General features: G+C 46.0%; 1 protein-coding gene across 1 annotated transcript in view; it reads left to right on the top strand.

Annotated features, from left to right (window-relative positions):
- The window catches only part of rnf13 (ring finger protein 13), a 39,886-nt gene extending 22,273 nt beyond the window's left edge, over positions 1 to 17,613 (top strand). Inside the window, exons 5-10 of the mRNA XM_086263297.1 lie at positions 5,833 to 5,920; positions 7,647 to 7,737; positions 8,461 to 8,566; positions 9,371 to 9,464; positions 16,068 to 16,148; positions 16,340 to 17,613. Coding sequence (XP_086119423.1) covers positions 5,833 to 5,920; positions 7,647 to 7,737; positions 8,461 to 8,566; positions 9,371 to 9,464; positions 16,068 to 16,148; positions 16,340 to 16,707 — 828 coding nt within the window. The 3' untranslated portion in view covers positions 16,708 to 17,613. The remainder of the gene's footprint in view (positions 1 to 5,832; positions 5,921 to 7,646; positions 7,738 to 8,460; positions 8,567 to 9,370; positions 9,465 to 16,067; positions 16,149 to 16,339) is intronic.
- The last annotated feature ends 2,386 nt before the right edge of the window (positions 17,614 to 19,999 follow it).

Genomic DNA, 19,999 nt, shown 5'->3' with positions numbered 1-19,999 from the left:
CCAGCAACCTTAACTTAACAACTGAACCAGAGACATCCTCATAATTTCTATCCTGCACATTAGTCTGCCCTGTTAAAACCCAGCGCTTTCATTATACATGATGCATCTTTGGCCCCACACAGTTTGGTTGGGAGATTCAGAAGTGTTATGCTGCTAACTGCTAATGTGGCATTAGAGCTGCTGGCCTCAAGTGAAGATGACGAACAAGCTACAGAAATCACTTCTTTCAGGCTAAACATATTTTTATGAGCACTTTGAGTGTAATGGTGGCTTTCAGTGATGTTTCCTGTTGATAAATTGGTCTTAAACGTGTCCAGAAGAAGTTAATCCATCACATAAGACTGAAAATCACAGCTTTGTGATATGAACCAAAGTCACACACACACCTAGATGCAGTGTCTTGTATTCCGCTTCTCCAGACAGCTTTCCTCCAGACGCTCGCACACAGGAGCCATTGATACCTCCACACAATGCAGCCTCAGAGGCAAACACATGGAATCACAATGCGGCGGCTGCCATACACGCAGCTTTTACGTATGCTTGTGCATAAAATTACTATGACAAGGAACACACAAAAGACAGAGCTGCTCAGTGTTGGTGTCCATGCAGGCCACAATAACACACACACACACACACACACACACACACACACACACACACACACACACACACACACACAGGTCTTAATGGATTTGCTTGCATCATAGCGGAGTACAATGCTTGTCTAAAGAGCCCTACTTGAACAGCGCAGCTGGCACAAATACTCATGACCAATCATCGCTCAGATTAGTATGAGCGGCCCACCCCACCCCTTACCCCACTCCAGACGACTTTCAGATATTTTACACTGTGGCCCAAAGTCCTCTCTTTCTGTTCTCCTTCATGTTTCAGGTCACATGCTCTGACTCATTATTCACATCAGCAGTTCTTCAGTGGCTTCAGGTTGCGAATCGTATTTAAGAAAAATAAACCTGCGTTCTTTGCTTTGCCAAATATATTGTCTCTGCTTAGGCTCCATCATCTGCCAAATCCTTAAGAATACTGAGGGGTGAGCTGGATAGCAGGGACTATTACTTTGTCCCACAGAGAAACTTTCTGTCTTGCCAGTCATCCTCTCACCCACCTAAATATTGCAAACCAAACCCCACCCTCCCCACACCACCATGGTAGTTGTGACTGCCCCCAGCAGGACAGCACAACCAAGAATTGCAGATAGATTTAGTTTTGTTCCACTCTGCTAAATGAGATTATAAATGTATTTCTTGAGGAGCGGCAGCGCTGTGGCTGCTTTAGCTTCCATGACTCCCTCAGGATGTTACGTCATCTGACGCATGTTTTTTCCCCTCTAACTTTCAGAGGAAGCATCTACTGTCCCACTATCTCTGACCGTGTCAGAATACCTAATGATTCACTCTAAGATTATATCGTCACATCCCGTTTCCTTCACCACATCAGCCACAACAATGGCCGTACAGGATACTGTAGCCCATAAAAGCTGCCTCACAGACGAAAGATCGCATTACATCAGTTTTCCCCACATCCCCTAATGCAGCACACATGACTGCTGCAGGAAGGTTCCCTATTTTACTCTGTCTATTCATGTTTTGAGTGTGTGTGTGTGTGTGTGTGCGCCTCACACCTGTTGCATCTAGCAACCAGAGGCATTATGCCTGCTCTTTCCAACCATGAAGCTGTGCTGATTGTTAAGATGTTCTGCTGTATTGAAAGCGTGCGGTTTTCAGAAAATTATTTGTCCGTGTTTGAAATGTTGTCTGCTGTGTAGACTCACAAGTTTGTTTTATCAGAATCGGCTTGTTTGGCCCAACGTAAGTCTGTCTTTTTACCTTTTGACCTTTTAATTAAATTCAAAGTCTTGACCAAATAATATAAGAGTCTGGACAGACATCATAGTGATAATCTACAGGAGGTTCTCATGTGGTTTGTATTTCTGATTTCACCAGACAATTAAAGTCTAGTTTACTTTCTCTTTTTTTCTTGTTTTAAGCTGATGTCTCATTTATAATTGTTAAACCATCTAAATAAGTAACCCTTTAGAGTTCTGGATTGTCAGACGGGAGACAACCCAGAGTTTTTGGGGTCGGCCTAAACGATGGAGACTATCTATTCTGTGTGTTTGACTAAATGCTAAAAATCTTTGTCCAAAGTAACTGCGCAAAGCTGGCAAGTTTTTGGAAAAACCCTGGCCTGGGACATTTCTAGATTATGAAGAGGGGAAAAAAAGGTTTCAGAGCATAGCTGCTGCACTGACCTACGCAGAAAACACGTTACACACTAGTGCAGGCGTCTGTTTTGTAGAAGAGGTGGGCGGGTACACATCTATGATTAATAAGAGTGTGATGAGGGTGGGATGTTTATGCAACACTTTAAAAAACATACAAACGCATGATAATAGTCTTTGGCTAAAGGAAATGGCCAGTACTGTCTCAGCCTGGCTTAAATTAAAGAATTGCATGATAACGAATATCTGTTTTCAAACTCACAATATTTTCAGGATATTTGTGACGATGCAGGAAAAATCTGAGTGACCTTTTATTGCAGTTTGCAGAGCTTTTTTTTTTTTCTTCTTTTTTTTGTTTTTAATTTAAAAAAAAAAGGTGCCAGCAGCAGGATTATAGTGTAGTAGGTAATAGCTAGTGTTTTCCCTGGAAACTTAAAGTAAAAGTATAAAACACCTGTTTTATTTGAACAAAATAAAACTTGGGAAAAAAAAAAGCCACCCGTGGGTGGCACTTTCTAACCAGCTGGTTAAAGCCCTGCGTTTCCTCCATATTACTGCATCAGTGATTTCCATGCACTGTTTGCTTTTCCCGTCATGGATTCTAACTTCTGAATGATGCAGTCATGCTTGGTTGAGTCATTTGTGTACGTTTGCATCGCACATCAGCAGCTGCTAGCTGCCCGCCTGCATAGGCTGATTGTACTCAACTGTGTTTTTTGCCTCATGGTTTCCACCTTCAGCAGGAAAACCTTTCAAGTCCTGTGTTTTGATGGAGACTGTTGAAGTCGCTTCCCTTGTAGGGGGAAAAATAATCATCATTTGACGCTGAAACGCAGCTCTTACTGTCAGACATGCCCGGGTTTGACTCGTCGTTGCTCACACAATATCGCGACATGACAGTTTTGCATCATGTAAGTTTATATTGGTATTAACGCGGATTAGACGATATAGATAAGATAAGATAAGATAACTCTTTATTGTCATTGCACAGTCATACATAGTACAGTAGTACAATGAAATTGGAAAAACTGTCCTACGTCGGCACCACATATAACACAACACGACACGATATGACACATCACAACATAACAAACAACACAACACAGTATATTAACTTAGTATAAAAAAGAAGAGTATGTGTATTGCACACTGTTATTATTGCACATTAATTATTATTGCACCTTGTTATAAATATAAATATTATTGTTATCGTTTTAAACATTGTTACCGCCCCCTAAAAAGTCCAGGGAGGTATCCAGTCAGGTCAGCTATTTGCATTGATCAGGGCTATTGCCCTGTTGTAAAAGCTGTCCTTGAGTCTATTTGTTCGGGACCTCAGCAGCCTGAACCTCCTGCCAGACGGCAGCAGCTTAAACACCCGGTGTCCTGGGTGTGTGCAGTCCCGTAGGATGCTGCGTGCCCTCTTGAGACAGCGAGTGCTGTATAGGTCCTTCAGGGAGGGAAGAGGATGTCCAATGATTTTTTGGGCCATGTTGATGACCCTCTGGAGTGCCTTTCTGTGTGCTGTGGTGCAGCTGGAGAACCACACACCGATGCAATATGTCAGCACACTTTCAATGGAGCAGCGGTAGAAGACGGTCAGCAGCTCCTTCTTCAGGTCCATTTTTCTGAGGATTCTCAGAAAGTGGAGACGCTGTTGGGCCTTCTTTAAGACCGCAGAGGTGTTAGAGCTCCATTGGAGGTCTGTGTCTATGTGCACACCCAGAAACTTGAAACTGGAGACCCTTTCCACGCACTCCCCGTTGATGCTGACAGGCTGCAGCTCGGACTTCCTCCTTCTGAAGTCAACTACCAGTTCTTTTGTTTTGGTGGTATTGAGGTCCAGGTTGTTGTCTGCACACCAATCTGACAGCCTCTGAACTTCAGCTCTGTATGCAGTCTCATCTCCCCCTGAGATGAGCCCCACCACAGTGGTATCATCTGCAAACTTGATGACTGTGTTGTCTGGGTGGGAACTAACACAGTCATGTGTGTACAGAGTGTACAGTAGGGGACTCAGTACACAGCCTTGTGGAGAGCCGGTGTTGAGGCTGAGGGCTGAGGAAAGATGAGGCCCCACTCTAACTCTCTGTACACGGTCTGAGAGGAAGTCTCTGATCCAGCGGCAGGTGGTGGAAGGAAGTCCAATTTCCAGCAGTTTATCTATTAGTCTGTCTGGGAGTATCGTATTGAAAGCAGAGCTAAAGTCAACAAAGAGCAGCCTGGCGTAACGGCCCTGCACTTCCAGGTGAGAGATGGTGGTGTGGAGCGTTGTAGCAATGGCATCTTCAGTTGATCTGTTAGCTCTGTATGCAAACTGGAGCGGGTCGAGTGTGGGTGGCAGGCAGGACATGATGTGACGTCGGACCAGTTTCTCAAAGCACTTCATTATAACAGGTGTTAGAGCAACTGGTCGGTAGTCGTTGAGGCTGCTAATGTTAGTACGCTTTGGCAGTGGGACAATTGTGGCTGACTTTAGGCACGGCGGGATGCAGGACTGGGACAGTGAAGTGTTGAAGATCTTAGTGAAGACCCCAGCCAGCTGGTCTGCACACTCTTTTAGGACCTTTGCGGTTACCCCATCTGGTCCGGTGGCCTTCCTGGGGTTCACTGCCCTCAGTGTGCGCCTCACCTCATATTCCTGCACTATGAGGCTTGGGCTGCTGCTGTCCGATGTTTTTGCTGCTGCTGCCTCTGGTCATGTACATGCCTCTGGTCATAGTACATGCCTAATGCAAATAGTTTTTAAAGATTTACATTGCAAAGTATTAATAATTGTCCAATTAGAATTGAAATGCAAAGCTTGTGTTTGTTACTACATGTTGTGTTCTTACTTATTCTTGATGCCTGATAGTCATGGCTTGTTTTTGTTGTAGAGCACAGAAAAGCACCTGTAGGGTATCAGATTGAACCATGTTGGCTGTTTGTTATAAATAAAATAAGAAATTGTAGCACATTTGAAGCAGACCAGGCATCAGGACACAAAGCAATTCCAGTCTAAATATCTTTTCTTTTCTTTTTTTATTCGTGCTGTTCATCTGAGCCTTGGTTGAGAGGGCCGCAGGCAGAGCATTGAAGCCCAGACTCCTCTCTCTCCCTGTCCACTTACTCCTTCTCATCAATTCCTACCAAGACTTTCCCAAGCCAACTGAGAGATGCAATCTCTACTAATATATGTAATATGTTTTTGTAATTACTATTATGGGTATCTTCACATCATTGGACTCTCATATGGTCTTTAACCTGTAGCCATTACAAATACTTTGTGGCTTTCTCTGTGCCCCGTTTCCCATCGTTTCCTTGGAAGCTTCCTATTTTGTATCTTCAGTTAAAGCTCATTCAGTGTTTATGCTGCTTGTCTTTCTAGAGAGTGAGCCACAAAAATGTTGAGCGGTACCACATGCTTCATGCTGCTCTGTTAAATAATGAAAATCTAATTTGGTCACAGTATATGACAGAAACTGCTGTTATCACATATACTGCTGTCACTTTTATCCACCTGACCCCCACCACAAATTTTTTCAGATTGACAATCGGATGAAAACGGTTTTGCCTTTTGTTTGTTTGTTTGTTTGTTTGTTTGTTTGTTTCAGGTCCTCAATGCCCAAAAAGCCGGCTACAAGGCAGCCATTGTTCACAATGTGGAGTCGGATGACTTAATCGGCATGGGATCCAACGATGGTAAGATGCTCCTGTTATCTAGTTCAGTGCTTTAATGGGTGCTTGTTGGGTGGCCAAACAGTCTGAACCTCCTTTCCTTTTTGGATGTCTGTCCTGTGAAGCTAACAGCTCAGTAATGCTAAAATTTGGGATTAAGTGTCGAAGATCAAGGTCACGCAGATCGCTTTTGTATTACAATATCATAACATGTTACACAAATGTGTGATAGGACAGAAATAATGAATGGGTGAATTTTCATAGCAAGAAGATCAGCTTCATTCTGCACAAACACTTCTCTGGTCTTTGTTCAGCAGCATAACTCAGCAGCTGGTGAACCTTTAAAATCTTTCCTCACCACACTCCCCGCCGGTGGCTGATGCCCTCAGACGTCGGTGCGTTGGTGGTTCTTGGTGTCTGGGGCTGGGTGCTCATGTATGTACCGGCTCACTCCTGGTGGCCGTTTGGCGGGGCCTGGCGCCTGTGGCCCAGCTGGGCCCCGCCAAGCGGCCACCAGGGGCGTGGGGCGCCCTCTGGGCCTGGGGCCCGGTCCTCTCTGGCACAGCTGGCTGCCGGCAGAGCCCGCGGGCACATCACTGCAACCCCCTCTGGCCTCGGCTCCGTGGCTGCTGGGTGACCTCTCGTTTGGGGCTCTCCTCAGTTCTTCCCAGGAGGGTGGCACAGTTGCCCCCCTGGTGGTCCTCCTTGGGTCCTCGTACTCTGGGGCCTCTGGATTTCTGGGGCCTGGATCTCCTCCATACCTACTTCATGCCCTCGGGGACGGGGCTATGGCTCCCCACACTCCCTAGCAGATCATTACATGGAGAAACCTTTTGAATACAAGCGTGCTGATGCACACAGGTGTACACACAGGTGTTCACAGACACAAACTACACCTTTCTTGGCTGCTACCTCAAAGCACATTGTGCGCTGTCGATCTTGCGTGCTGCACAATAACATTTAAAATTTAGTATCTACTGTCAGCTAGTTTATTGTGATGGTGTTGTATTTATTATGTTGCTCTTTGTTGTTTGTTTTCTCCTGTTTTTTCTTCTTCTCTTGACAGGTGATCCAGGTGTTTTTTTTCTTTTTTGTTTGTTTGCTTTTCTTTCTTTTTTTCCTTCCCTCCTTTCTCACCATCTCTTCTCCCCCCTAATTTGTATTTCTCTCCCTCTCTTTCTTTCATTCTTTCTTTCTCCCTGTCCTATCGTCCAGTCATGTCTGTCCCGTTTGCAACAACTGAAAATAAAATAAATACATAAGTATAATAATGGTCAATCAAATGGACCAATATGGCAGGGCCATGATGATCCACTTGGTAAAGTAAATCCACTGGGCATCTTTTTTTGGCCTTCAGACAACAATTCTGACGGCTAAAGATCCAAATGGGACAGGCAGAAAAAAAAAATCTTTCAAAAGGATGCATCGATGTTTGCAAACGCTCAGGTGTAAAGTATTTGACTTATTGGGGAAGTTGTTTTCTAATCAGAAGGACAGTGGTTCAAACCCTGGCTCCGCCAACCTGCTTGTCTCAGTATCTTTGTGCAAAATGCCGATCACCACACGTGCCTTAGATGCATCTATCAGCGTGTGTGAACATGTGAAATGTGTGTGAATGGGTGAATGAGACTTGCAGTAAAAACGCACTTTGAGTGCTCAGAAAGGAGCTTTAAAAGCTGCAACTGAAAGTAACTGAGTAATTCTAGATGTATGTAACTTATCCATTTTGTTTGTTTTGGGTTTTTTTTAGTGGATATCATGAAGCAGTTGGTTATCCCGTCTGTGTTTGTGGGCGAGGAGACTGCCAACACTCTGAAAGAGGACTACATGTATGACAAGGGGTAAGCTCAAACCCAAATCTCTCCATTTTCTTCTTCTTGTTTTTTTCTTTTCCTGCCCATCAGTATAAATAGAAGCAGCTTCCTGCTCGGCTCCTCTCACACTCCACTATGAACAATTCTTACTTTCAACACGTAGAGGAGAGCTGGCTGCTTTATAAAGCTGGATCACTCACCGGCCATTCTTTGCTTTCCAGCCAGGAGTTTAATTTGTTGTTACTGTAAAACAAAATGCGCAGCGTGAACTGTAATATATCAAGGGGAGGACTTGTCGCTGCCGATCACATGAGCTCAGAGGTCACAACATTAACGTTTCATTTCTCCACCTTAACTCGGTTGGTGTTTGTGTCAGATACACCCTAATACGTGAGGGTTATTCCCACATGCTGCGCAGCCAGGGAACGAACACCAAACATGGTATTGGCATATTTGCATCAGCGTGGGCCAGTTTGGTTGTTACATATTTGCCTGAAGCACAGATAGTCTGCTGCAGAGAGACTTCTGACTGAAATAAAATGTCATTATGTTGATAAGGGGACCTTTATGTGACTGTCACACAGCTGAAAAGCACTAAAGGGAATCTCCTTAATGTGGCAGCTCACAGCAATGAGCTATAACAGAGTGCTGTTGGTGTAGGTCACAGTCAGCAGCATAATGCGTGTCTGTGAAAAGGAAAGGTTAATGTTTACCTGTCCTGCACCTGACAGCGCTCTGCTTTTCTTTTAGCGGCCACGTGGTCCTCCTGCCAGACTTCAGTCTGCCTCTGGAATACTACCTGATCCCCTTCCTCATCATCGTGGGAATCTGCCTCATCCTCATTGTGGTCTTTATGGTTGGTAAATTTAAGATGTCTTCATTTTAACTCAGGGTTAAAGCATTTTACAAAGGAACAACTAAACTTGTGTAAAGATGGATAGTAATTTGTTGTTTTACTGCCATCGATTTGATGATTAAGAAGTAAAAACAGTCAAATCCACACTGGTCTGATACTGAAAGGGCTTTTTTCCTCGTAAGGACTCTTACTTGCTGTAAAAATAATTCTAAATTATTTTAGGAAAACCAAGTTTTAATCCCAAAACGTTGTTCTTCATCAGGCACCAGACTTCAGCCCAGGTTGAAGTCGTTCCATTTTTTATGTTCCTGTAATAATTAATCCACCAGTATTTGCAAGCTGTTTCATTGAAATGTTAGTTTTAATGCTGAATTGTAAATATTGTTGTTAATCATGAATTTTTGAATTGACAGTTTTACAGAAAAGCAGAAAAAATAGTAAAGTGCATTATTAATTTTAATTAAAATGCCAAATCACATTAATTTACTTCCATCCCTGAACAGAAAGACATTGTTTTCATGGTTGAATGTTATGCTTGATTCATTTTTTTGGCTTCTCAAAAATGTCCAGCGTGTTAGCTCAAATTTTGGTACGAAAATAATAATTCAGTTTATTTGCTTAATAAATAGCAATAACATTAAAAAGTTTTAAACGTGTTTTTGAGCAGTTTCTTGTCTTTATGACAGGTGGTCTAATAAATTTCTTATGCACTGTAAATTTAAGCTTCTTTGACTTTACTTGCACAAGATCTGTGTGTGGTTTGCGCTCATTTTGACAGTTTTGCTCTATTTGTGCTTCGACTAGATCACCAAGTTTGTCCAGGATCGACACAGAGCTCGGAGGAGCCGCCTGCGCAAAGATCAGCTGAAGAAGCTTCCCATCCACAAGTACAAGAAAGGTAGGAAAAGATCAGTGGTTAGCATCGAGGCTTCACAGGAAAATCTCAATAATTTCACTTCCTGGCTCAATAAAGGTTAATTTAAGAGTTCTAGGTGGCTCAGTTTTTTGCTAAAGCTACTGTGTAGCACAACATTATCATTATGCCCATTATGTGGAACAGTGCTACATGTCTGTTAGCAAGGTTTCATTAAGTTTGTTTTCCTTTAGCAAAAAATATTCCAGCATTGTGTTGACTCCCTGAAGCAACCAGGCGTTTACACATCTTTTAGTCTGACCTCTGACCTTCGCGATCTGTAGAGATGCTATCTTTGCTCTTTCGCTCCTTTCTCTCACATGATTCGGCCAAGAACAGAGATGTCATCGATGCATTGCGACACACCACCGCTCCCTGGAGCTCTGCACCTAATCGGATTAATATGGACTTGATTTTTTTCCACAAAGGCAGATTAGAGCTCCTCTCTGTTGAAACTGGACACATGACTGATGGTTTGGAATGTAATCTCAGTCATGCTGGGGGCCGGCTGGGTCGAAAGCTAAGTGTAATTTGGATTTTACCTGTCAGGCAGATGTACAGTAGAGCATGTACCGCTTGTTTGTAATAGGAGAGAAAATGTGATGAAGTAAAAATAGATCTCTGCTTTTATTTTTGTGTAAATATTTGAGTGTTTCATCAAAAACCTCTGAAAGCTTTTTAAGTAAAACTCTGTGGCTTCTCCTTCTTTCTAAGTATAGGTGTCAGGCTGACTATAGCATTGTTTTGAAAGGCAAATCCTCGTTGTGTGTTGGGTAAATAAGTTTGTCTGTGTATTTAGATGTTTGCCGGCTGTGTTACCTCCAGCAGATGTATTTTGCGGGCTGGAAAGCCCCGGACTGCAGTCGTCTGTGCAGGGAAACACCGGGGAGCTTTTGTAGAGAATGGGTGGTGCATAATAAGTATCCCCCTTGCAAAGCTGCTAATTGAGGGGGGGTTGAGCTGCAGAGCTGCTCCTCCCTGCCTGGCAGTAATGGAAGCACGTGCAGCAGACCAGCTAAAAGCAGCATGTGCTGCTCTGGTCACTGTTTCTGTCACGTTAGGCTCTGTGGTTTGTGCGCTGTCACGGATGCGTCTGCGAGCAGTGCCCACTCTGACTCAGGGTTTCCACCAAGCACCGCTGCAGTCACACTTTACTGCTCAGGCGAGTTCGGACGTTCAGGAAACAGCCTCCGGGGCGGCGTCTGCACGCCTGTCAGCTGAGTCAGAGCGTTTAACAACATGGGAAGGGGACACCAAATCTCCACCTAATCACCTTTTGAGCTCTGCTCTTTGGAGCAATGCTAACCTGGCAAGAAACAAAGTGTCAGGTTTGAGGATGGGAGGGCTGTCGCAGTGGGACAGCACCCCTGTTGTCTGATTTTGTGTTGTTAGGCGGTGCTTACCTCAGGTAAGAGGAAGGCCTCAAGCAGGATTTGGCCTCTGGATTTGGAATGACTGCAGCACTATTTCTGATGTTTGTGTCACGTAAAGGGAAATGGGCTGTTTTTGTAAGTGTTGTGAGTTAGTGATATACTAAGTACATACACCAGTGAACCTCTATGGCTATATGGTTTCCACACAAACCCTCATCTAGAATGCAAAAGCTTGTCATTTATTGATCATTGTTTACAGCAGCTGGTTGTATGTGTGTGTGGGAGGGGTTTAAGCGCCACATTGTGACTTGTATTATTTTTAGCTGTAGCCTTGCTTTGGGACAACTCGACTCCACACAATTCAATGTGATGCTAAGAAAACTTGCATCCTGCACCGTTGCTGAAGTTTTTGGCACCGTGCCTGAACTTCATCGCTGCAACGGTGCAGCTTCAGACTGGGAAAAATGTCTAATGTTGCCCTTCTTGGCCCAAGTTGCAGCGGATAATGCTGAGCTCGGACTCCGGGGTGCTTTGATCAGATGCAGCTTTAGTGAGTGGGAGTACTCTGATGCTGTGTGGCTGTTGATCTTGAAGCTGCAAATCTGAAACCCTGAACGGTTTTGCAGAATATTACATGTTCAGGTGCTTATTTTGAAATGCAGTGGAAGTTGCAGTGCAGAACGTTTTTTCTGCAAAGGTTCAGTGGGCATGTTCTCGTGTTAAAGGTCTCGTAAAACATTTAATTCACTGATACCTTTTTGTACTTTGTTTAAAGTGCAGTTACCTCGATCATTTCAAAGCTATTAAGGTTTTCGTCTCTTGGCTGATGTATCATTTAGTGCTTCCCTGTCTCAGCTTGGCTACAATAATCACACCAATGTGGAAGCAGCCAGCAAGCCCAAATCGATAGCTTACCATTTACTTCAGGAGGCTTGTTAGTGGCAGTCTTGGTATACATCTAAATCTGTAATGGCTTTGCTGTGTGTTACTGTGAGTCATAGGTCAGGGGAGCTAAGAAATGTAGCATGGTGTGGAGTCACTTTGGGAAGTGGAAAGATGCTTGCCAGCTAATAATCATCACCGCAGCCTGAGCTGCTGCTGTGCTGGCAGGATGTCTTTCTGCTGATGAGAGTATCTGCTCCCCATCTGACAGAGGAGCTCGCATCGGCAGATATCTGTCCATCACTTCAGCAAATACTTTAGTAGAAATTGATTTGCAGGTTGTAATTTATTTTCTTTACACCTTTGATGGCTACTAAGGGGGCCAGAGTGTGCCAAGAAAATATCCTCCCCACCGTTACACCACCACAGCCAGCCTGAAGTGTTGATGCAGGATTGGATCAATGCTTCAAATTCTGACCCGGCCATCCGAATGTCATCAGACAAGGCAACATTTTTCCAGTTTTCTATTTGTCCAGTTTTGTTGAGCCTGTGCAAACTGCTAACAGGAGCGGACCCTGGTGCGGTCTTATGCTTTAAGGCTTGATATGTAGGTGATCTTCTGCATAGCTTGGTAGTAACGAGTGGTTATTTGAGTTACTGTTGCCTTCCTACCAGCTTGAAGAGGCCATTCTCTTCTGACATCAAGAAGGAATTTTCTCCCATTTTTTTCCAGCATCCGTTGTGTGGGGAAAATCCCAGTAGGTCAGCAGTTTCTGAAGTACTCGGACCAGCCCGTCTGGCACTAACAACCACATTTAGAGTCACTTAAATCACCTTTCTTTCCCATTCCCATGCTCAGTTTGAACTTCATATAACTGGCATATAATTGGTTGATTAGATACTTGCATTAAGAAACAGTTGAACAGTTACTCTTAATAAAGTGGCTGTCGAATGTATTTAGACAAAATTGAATATTACAGAGTTTGTCTGAGTGACTGTGACAGTGATTTCTTCTAGGATGCCCATTAAGAAGGCACAATGGTCTCGCTTGATGGTTCAAGCATGAAAATTATGTGAATGTCACTCTGTGGTTTCACAGTCACTCAGTGGAACATTTTGGACCAACACACAAAATGCCAATTTACCAAAACATCAAATTTACGAAGACAGAACTCCATTAGAGTTCCAGACAGTCGGTGAACTGATGCCATGGCACATTGAAGCTGTGATAGCAGCAGGTGGTTGTCGTGCCGAGAGATAAAATGATAACATGGTAACCTAAATAGCATTTTTTTTTCTCATACCCAGCAGAGGACGACTTCTCTAGTTGCAAAAAAAGTCTGAGGAAGTGACCCGAGCAAGCGCCAAACACTTTCCTGATGAGTTTATGGTCTCATTGAAGCTGGTTACTATGTAGCTCCTTCCTCCATAAAGACAACATTTGATGATTTCCTGTGTACCCTTCAGTGTATATATATATATATATATATCAATAAAGACGTAGTTTGATGACCATTAGAATGGTTGGTGTGTGCATAGGCAGGGACCACCCTCACTAACTTCTAATACAAACCCAGTCATTTTATTCTATAGGCAGGTCTGAAATATATGACCGAAACCGCTCAGTTCAGAAAAGAGCTTTAAGGGGTAAAGAGTGAGGGCAGGTCATGTGGTGTTACCACGTGAGCGTGCAGCGTCGTTCGCTTGCTCAGTCACATCCGCTGCTTATTCATCACTTCAAGGCACTGACACGGTACAACCTAAAATCTACAGCTCAAGGCTTTAAGACGGGCGGGGCCTCACTGACCGGTGTGTGATGTCACGCTGTTTGTCCATCTTGCACATACAGTCTGTGGGCCCGGCACCTTATTGAGACACATGATGTTTTCTTTTTGTAGTCTGCTGTCATGCAGGTCGTTCGGTTAGATAAGTTCGACTGTTGCAGTTGGCCAGCAGACAGTGCTCGTAAAGATATGGGTCAGAGGGGGTGATGGTGGATAACGTCACTTGTGTGCATGGAAATGGGATTCCTCAGACTGAAATGAATAGTAAGCGAGACAAGGAGTGTCTGCACAATGCCTTAATGAAAGCCACAATACCCGTGCAATCAGCGCACAATGCCAGTATGTAACATAAGACCTGTGCCGGCATACAGCATTATGTAATTGCAGCTGTGCGACTGCCGGCTAAGCACCACACTGCCATTAACATGACATATGCTCCAGTTTGCTTACAGAACCTTGCATCAGCTCCACTGACAGCCTGACATTTGAAAGCGAGCTTTGACGCCAGTTTTTGTCAGGAGCCGGCGTCTGACAGTTGTATGAGTCAGAAAGTGTGAATGCACACGTGCAGCAAACTGACTGGAAAAAACAATAAATGAAGGGATTGATTTTGACCCTTGGTTTTACTCCTCCTGTGATCTTTGACCTGCAGTCTGTTCCTCCCTGTGTATGATGAGTCACCCCACCCCTCCCTGCAGCTTTGCACATTCAAACCAAGGCGAGCACGCATGCACATGCGCACACACACACACACACACACACACACACACACACACACACACACACACACACACACACACACACTGACTGGACTGAGCAGCTGCAGTGTCTCAGCCGTCGGTGTGTGAAGCATGTTGATGTCAGTATAGAGGAGCCCTCTCTGTCTCTGAGCTCAGTGGCCTCCTTGCCAGCTGTCCTTGTCTGGTCGGCGGTGACAAACTGTAGATGCTTCCCCCCCCCCCTCGTCCTTTTACCCAGTTTCTGTCAGCCTCTCTTTCATTCGCCTGCCCGCTCCAGCTCTGCTGCTTGTCTGAAGTTCAGTAGGACAGCGTGATTCCCTTGAGAGCCAGGAATGCTGGCAGGCTGGCCGATTAATGGGGAAAAATGGAGGGGAGAGGAGCTGCACCAGCTCTCAGAGCTTTTTAACGTATGCTACTAGCCCCGAAACGTAATTGCGAGGGATTCCCAGCATCTGAAAAGTTGCCAGATGTGGCCTAGATGTTTTTCCAGGGTCCAACAGCCCAACTTTTAAACTAGGATGAGGAGAAACCACCATCCTGATGAAAACCACGCTACTCTAGATATGTTATGTACCCCACGTAGCCTGAATCTCAGCTCACAGAAATTGCGTTATTGTGGTGGAATATTCGAGAAACGTCCCCAGCAGTTTCTTTGATCAGCTCATGGGGGTAATTTGTTCTGTGACGGGTGTCGACTCGGTTAGACTGTGTTCTGCTGCAGTGCTGTGCAGAGCCCTGGGCCTTCCTGGAGGAATCTCTTAAGTTTTCGAGTGAACAGGCCATATTTGGCCGTTCTGAGCAGCCTTAATAAAGTGATAACAGCTTTTGAAGTGTAGCAGAAAGCGATCCTCGATGGCATTTTTATTTATTTATTTTTAAATGTTATCTCCCCAGTGCGAGGCCTCAGAGTTCACAGAACAGAGTTCAGAAAGCCACTGAACGTTTTCTCTGCTCCTCAGAATAGCTCAGTTATTGCCACAGTTCAGCATTTCCTGAGTGGATACTGGATCCTGGATCTGTGCCTGCACAAACTCTCCCTCACCCTGCGACTGTTCAGCACTGGCAGCGAGGAGAGGAAAGGATGGAGGCCGCCCTGGAGTCGTGTCAGAGGAGTGTTGGGCGAAAAGAAAATTCGCGATGATTGTGGTTGTGTTGGTGTTTTGAGTTAAAAACAAAGCTGAAAGTGAAACGGCCGAGGCAGAGCCGCAGTCGGACACGCTGCCTCGAGTTGGAAGTCGATGATGGAGGGAAAGGAAGGAGGGGCGGTTGATGTGACTCCCCGTCCTTATACGGTCACATGCGGCTCTGGCGCGGACACAGAGAGCTCAGTCAGGGAAAACATGCTCATTTAGAGCTTACATAAACACACCGACCCACAGCCCCCTGCTCTCCCGGCCTCCCTCCAGCTCAGGCAAGGAAAGAGGAAGGGAAGGAAAAGGAGAAGAACGCTGTGGAATTTGAGAGGGAGTGCGCTGATGAATTCCTGAGCTTTCAGTGCGCACAGGGAATGAGATGCTGCTCTGCCCTGCAGGCTGAGGATGGGATGGGTGGTGCAGGGACAAAGAATCGAAGGAAATCGGACTCGCGAGGCAGCCGGACTTTGTGAACCTGCTCGACCTCAGTGACCTTCAGAAACATTAGCACTGTCAGAGATCACAGTGCATTCATTCTCTACTATTAAGCATGCGGCATCTTTATCAATGAGTCCCATCCCTATTAGAAATTATGACTCTCAGGTGCTCAGAAAGCCACTTTCTTTCAAATGTGTTCAGTTAAAGGGAGAATATGGTTTCTTTCTCCCCCCCCCAGGTGATAACTACGATGTGTGTGCCATCTGCCTGGATGAATATGAAGAGGGAGATAAACTCAGAGTCCTGCCGTGCTCTCATGGTGAGTGACTACAAAATACCCACAGTTACACTGACAGAAGCCAGTTACTCTGATTTATTCCGTTTGGATCGTTATCATTTTATTAAGTAGATAACGAGGCTCCATCGTGATCTTATTCTCGTACTTTAACCTTTGCTGTGACAGCCATCAAAGGCTGGGTTGCATAAACAGGATGCCCTTTGTGTTCTCAGCCTACCACAGCAAGTGCGTGGACCCGTGGCTGACCAAGACTAAGAAGACGTGTCCGGTGTGCAAGCAGAAGGTGGTGCCCTCGCAGGGCGACTCGGACTCTGACTCTGAGGAGGGGGAGAGCGGCCCCGAGAACGAGGAGGTGTCTGAGAGCACCCCGCTGCTGCGCTCCCTGGCCTCCACCAGCGCCCACTCCTTCGGCACCATGTCCGGGGCGTCGCGCTCCGAGCACGACCAGGAAACCTCGGAGTACGAGGACGACGAGCTGGACAGCAGCGACACCGAGGAGGAGGTCACCGTGGAGACCGTGGTGGTGCAGATGCAGCAGCCGTGCTCCGAAGGCCACGAGCACGACCTGCCCCGAGCTTGACCGACGTGTCGCTTAGAAGCTCCTCGGCCTGCCCGACCTCACAGCTGCAGAGACTTTTGTTGTGGGCACAATGCGGAGTCATCCCAGTTCTTCTCTCACTGCTTACAAATCCATTGTAATTTCCTTCTCACAAAATACAAATCTTAAGTTTTTGTTTTTTATCATGATTATGGACAAAGCTCCAGTCTGCATACCTTTGGCATCGCTTTGGCCAGACTGATGCGTACAGTACACTGCCATACTGTACTCTTTATTTAGTCGTAAAAAGATGACACACAAGCAGACGAGTCCAAAGGTCCCGGACACACGATCAGTAAATGTACTGTGTATATAAATATAGATCACAATAAAGGACATCTTGCATTTATTGTATATACATGTTCATGCTACAGTGACACAGGTTGGACCACTATGCACCATTGGTTTTATAAAATTAACACTTTGAGCCACAGTGATGTGGTTTGCCAATTTATTTCTATCATTAACCTTTGTTTTGTTTAAGGAGCTCTTGTGTTTTGTGCCACAGTTTGTTACAGTGATTCACACCAAGAGAAGCTCTAGTTAAACTGGTCTGAGTGACACACTGGAAGAAGAGGGTGTGCTCTCCGTGTGGTGTCACATGAAGCTGTGGGTTACACCAGTTCAGATTGTGAGAACTGTCCGTCGCCTGTGGTGAACTTCATTTCGTTAAACTCGAGCAGTTGCTGTTCGGTAGGCCTCATGGTGCACGCTCAACTGACCCGATGTATTTTTAAGACTGTTTGTAGTAAATAATCAAATTTTTTTTTTCATAACACAGCTTGATTTTTTTCGTTCGTGAATCCTGTTGCCTTCTCATTTCATGTATTTTTTGTTTTCCTGCTCAAACATCTCTGTAAAACTTCAATAAAACGCCTGACGAAGAAACTTGACTGAGCTTCATTACTTGAGCTGAAAAACATCCTGCAATTATAGGTTTCTTGGTAACATTCAATAGTCGTCCAAAACGGCCTAAAACGTGGCAGATCTGGTCTTGGTTCTTCAACGCTTCCTCGTTTCCAGTGGAAGGGGGAAAAGAGCTTGGTTTTTTCTTCAAAAATAGTCTAATCTCAGCTGTTCTGTAGCCTTCTAATCATCTTTTCTTTTTTAATTCATATTGAAGTTTAATGTGCTTGTATAGACAGTAAATTTACAACATTTACAAAGAAATAAAATGCTTTGTTTGGTATCAAGCAATGCCACAATATTTTTTTTTTTTTTTCGAAGAAAAGAAAATACTTCCCAAAACTTTATTTTTTTTAAGAAAGAGGGAAAAGAAAAACAGCGGGGAAGAGGGACGAGGATAAAGGAGAAAAAAAACAAAAAAGCAGACAAAATACATATCAATCACCTGTTGAGAAAGAAAGAGAGAGAAAACAAGCAGAAGAGCAACATAATAAATAACATCATGATCTATGGGAATATAACAGTAAATATTAAACATTATGCAGCACGTAAGATCGATGGCGCACAGTGTGCTTTGAGGTAGGAGCCAAAAAGGGTGTAGTTTGAGTGTGTGAGCACCCGTGTGTACACCTGTGAGCGAGAACGCGCTTGTAATGATCTGCTAGAGGGTGTGGGGGGCCACAGCCCCGTCCTCCAGGGCATGAAGCAGGTATGGAGGAGATCAAGACTCCAGACATCCAGAGGCCCCCAGAACACAAGAGACCAAGGAAGAAAAAGCCACGCCACTATCCCAGAAAGAGCTGAGGAGAGTCCCAGATGAGGGGTCACCCAGCAGCCGCGGAGCAGAAGCCAGGGGGAGTTGCAGTGACGTGTCCGTGAGCTCCGCCGGCAGGCCCAGGCTCCAGGCCCCGACAAGCAGCCATCAAGGAGTGAGCCGGTGTGTACCTGGACGCCCATCTCCGGACACAAAGAACCACCAACGCACCGATGTCTGAGGGCATCTGCCACTGGCAGGGGAAGTGGAGGGGGGAGATAGACCTCCATACCTTAGAGGGCCTGAGATGTCCCCAGAGAGGTGGCGTCTGATACCCAACCTGACATATAGACACAGACATACAGGCACACACATATACAAACATCCATTCCCACCCTCATGCTCTCATATGCACTTACTCCACACTCACCCAACGTGGAGACAGACATAAAGAGACGCTGTACACACAATCACACTCCCCAAGCGTACTCTACGAACCGGGTCTAGGTGCCCCCGCCCCTGGAGGGGGAAACTGCACCCAGACCCAGGTAGTGTTACCCTTTTCCCTGCGGTGGGGAGAGGCAGACCGCCCCGACTCCGCAGCAGCAGGGAGGCCCCACACTCCAGACCCCAATCGGACAGCCAACTCCTCCTCCCAGACCCCCCGCTCCAACAGGCCGCAGAGAACGGGGGTGTGAGGACTCCAAACCTCCCTCCACCCGCTCATTGTAGTGTTGATGCATGTGTGTTCTAAGGTGCATTTAAAACCCAGGAGGGCATGGAGCTACCTGCCAGAGAGCAGCAGGTAAGTGCATGGTCCCTCCTGCTAGCCCTCAATGTCTACGTGTATTTAAAATTGAGAGGTGGGCAACGACGCCAGGGGTGAGGTGTACACCCTGATGGTCTTGTGGATTCCGTGTAGCGTGCCCACCCCCAAGGTCCTATATGTATGTGTTATGAAAGTGTGAGTAACGTGAATGTCTAAGTTGTGGGATAAAATTGAGGCACAGGCAGCCAGAAGGGGACAGAGGGGGGGGTAGCCTCCTCTGCACCCTGGTGACACACCTTTACCCCAAGGCCCTGCATGTGTGGGTGGTTGTGGTGGAGCGGGAAGAGGGAGGCAGCTGGAGATGGGGAGAGAAGGAAGGGCGGGGCAAGTGACCCCCTCCCTGGGGCCAGCTCCCCCCGCTGACCCCAGTAGGCACCCCCATACTCTGCAACCCACCAGGGAAAGGGGGCCCAGGCCCATCCAGACCGGGGTCCAGTTCAGCAGCGCCGCCCGGCCCCACAGAGCCCGGGACAGTCCACCCGACCCCACCACAGAGAAAACTGCACCCACCCCGTCATCCACTCATCTTCCAGACTACACAAGACAATAGACGCCCAGGCTGAGATCTTCCTCCACCTCTCCTGTATCTCCCCCTCCTGCAGAGTGAGTTCCTGAAGAGAGGAGACCTCCTGCAAGATGTAACAGCCTCCCCCACCTGTTGAAGAGCCCCCCAGGTGGCTCGATGCACTGGCGGCACCCTGCGCCAGGGCTGGGCCCCCCTTACACCCACAACCCCGGCAACACACCAACCAGGGCCCCAGCCCAGAGACCGAGCACCCCCAGAA

This window comes from Aulonocara sp. 'chitande type north' Nkhata Bay, linkage group LG15 (assembly GCF_057382095.1).
Source record: "Aulonocara sp. 'chitande type north' Nkhata Bay isolate Kocher_YH1m ecotype deep benthic linkage group LG15, A_spYH_male_GT1.1, whole genome shotgun sequence".
Taxonomy (NCBI): Eukaryota; Metazoa; Chordata; class Actinopteri; order Cichliformes; family Cichlidae; genus Aulonocara; species Aulonocara sp. 'chitande type north' Nkhata Bay.
This window is presented reverse-complemented; position numbering and strand designations above follow the sequence as displayed.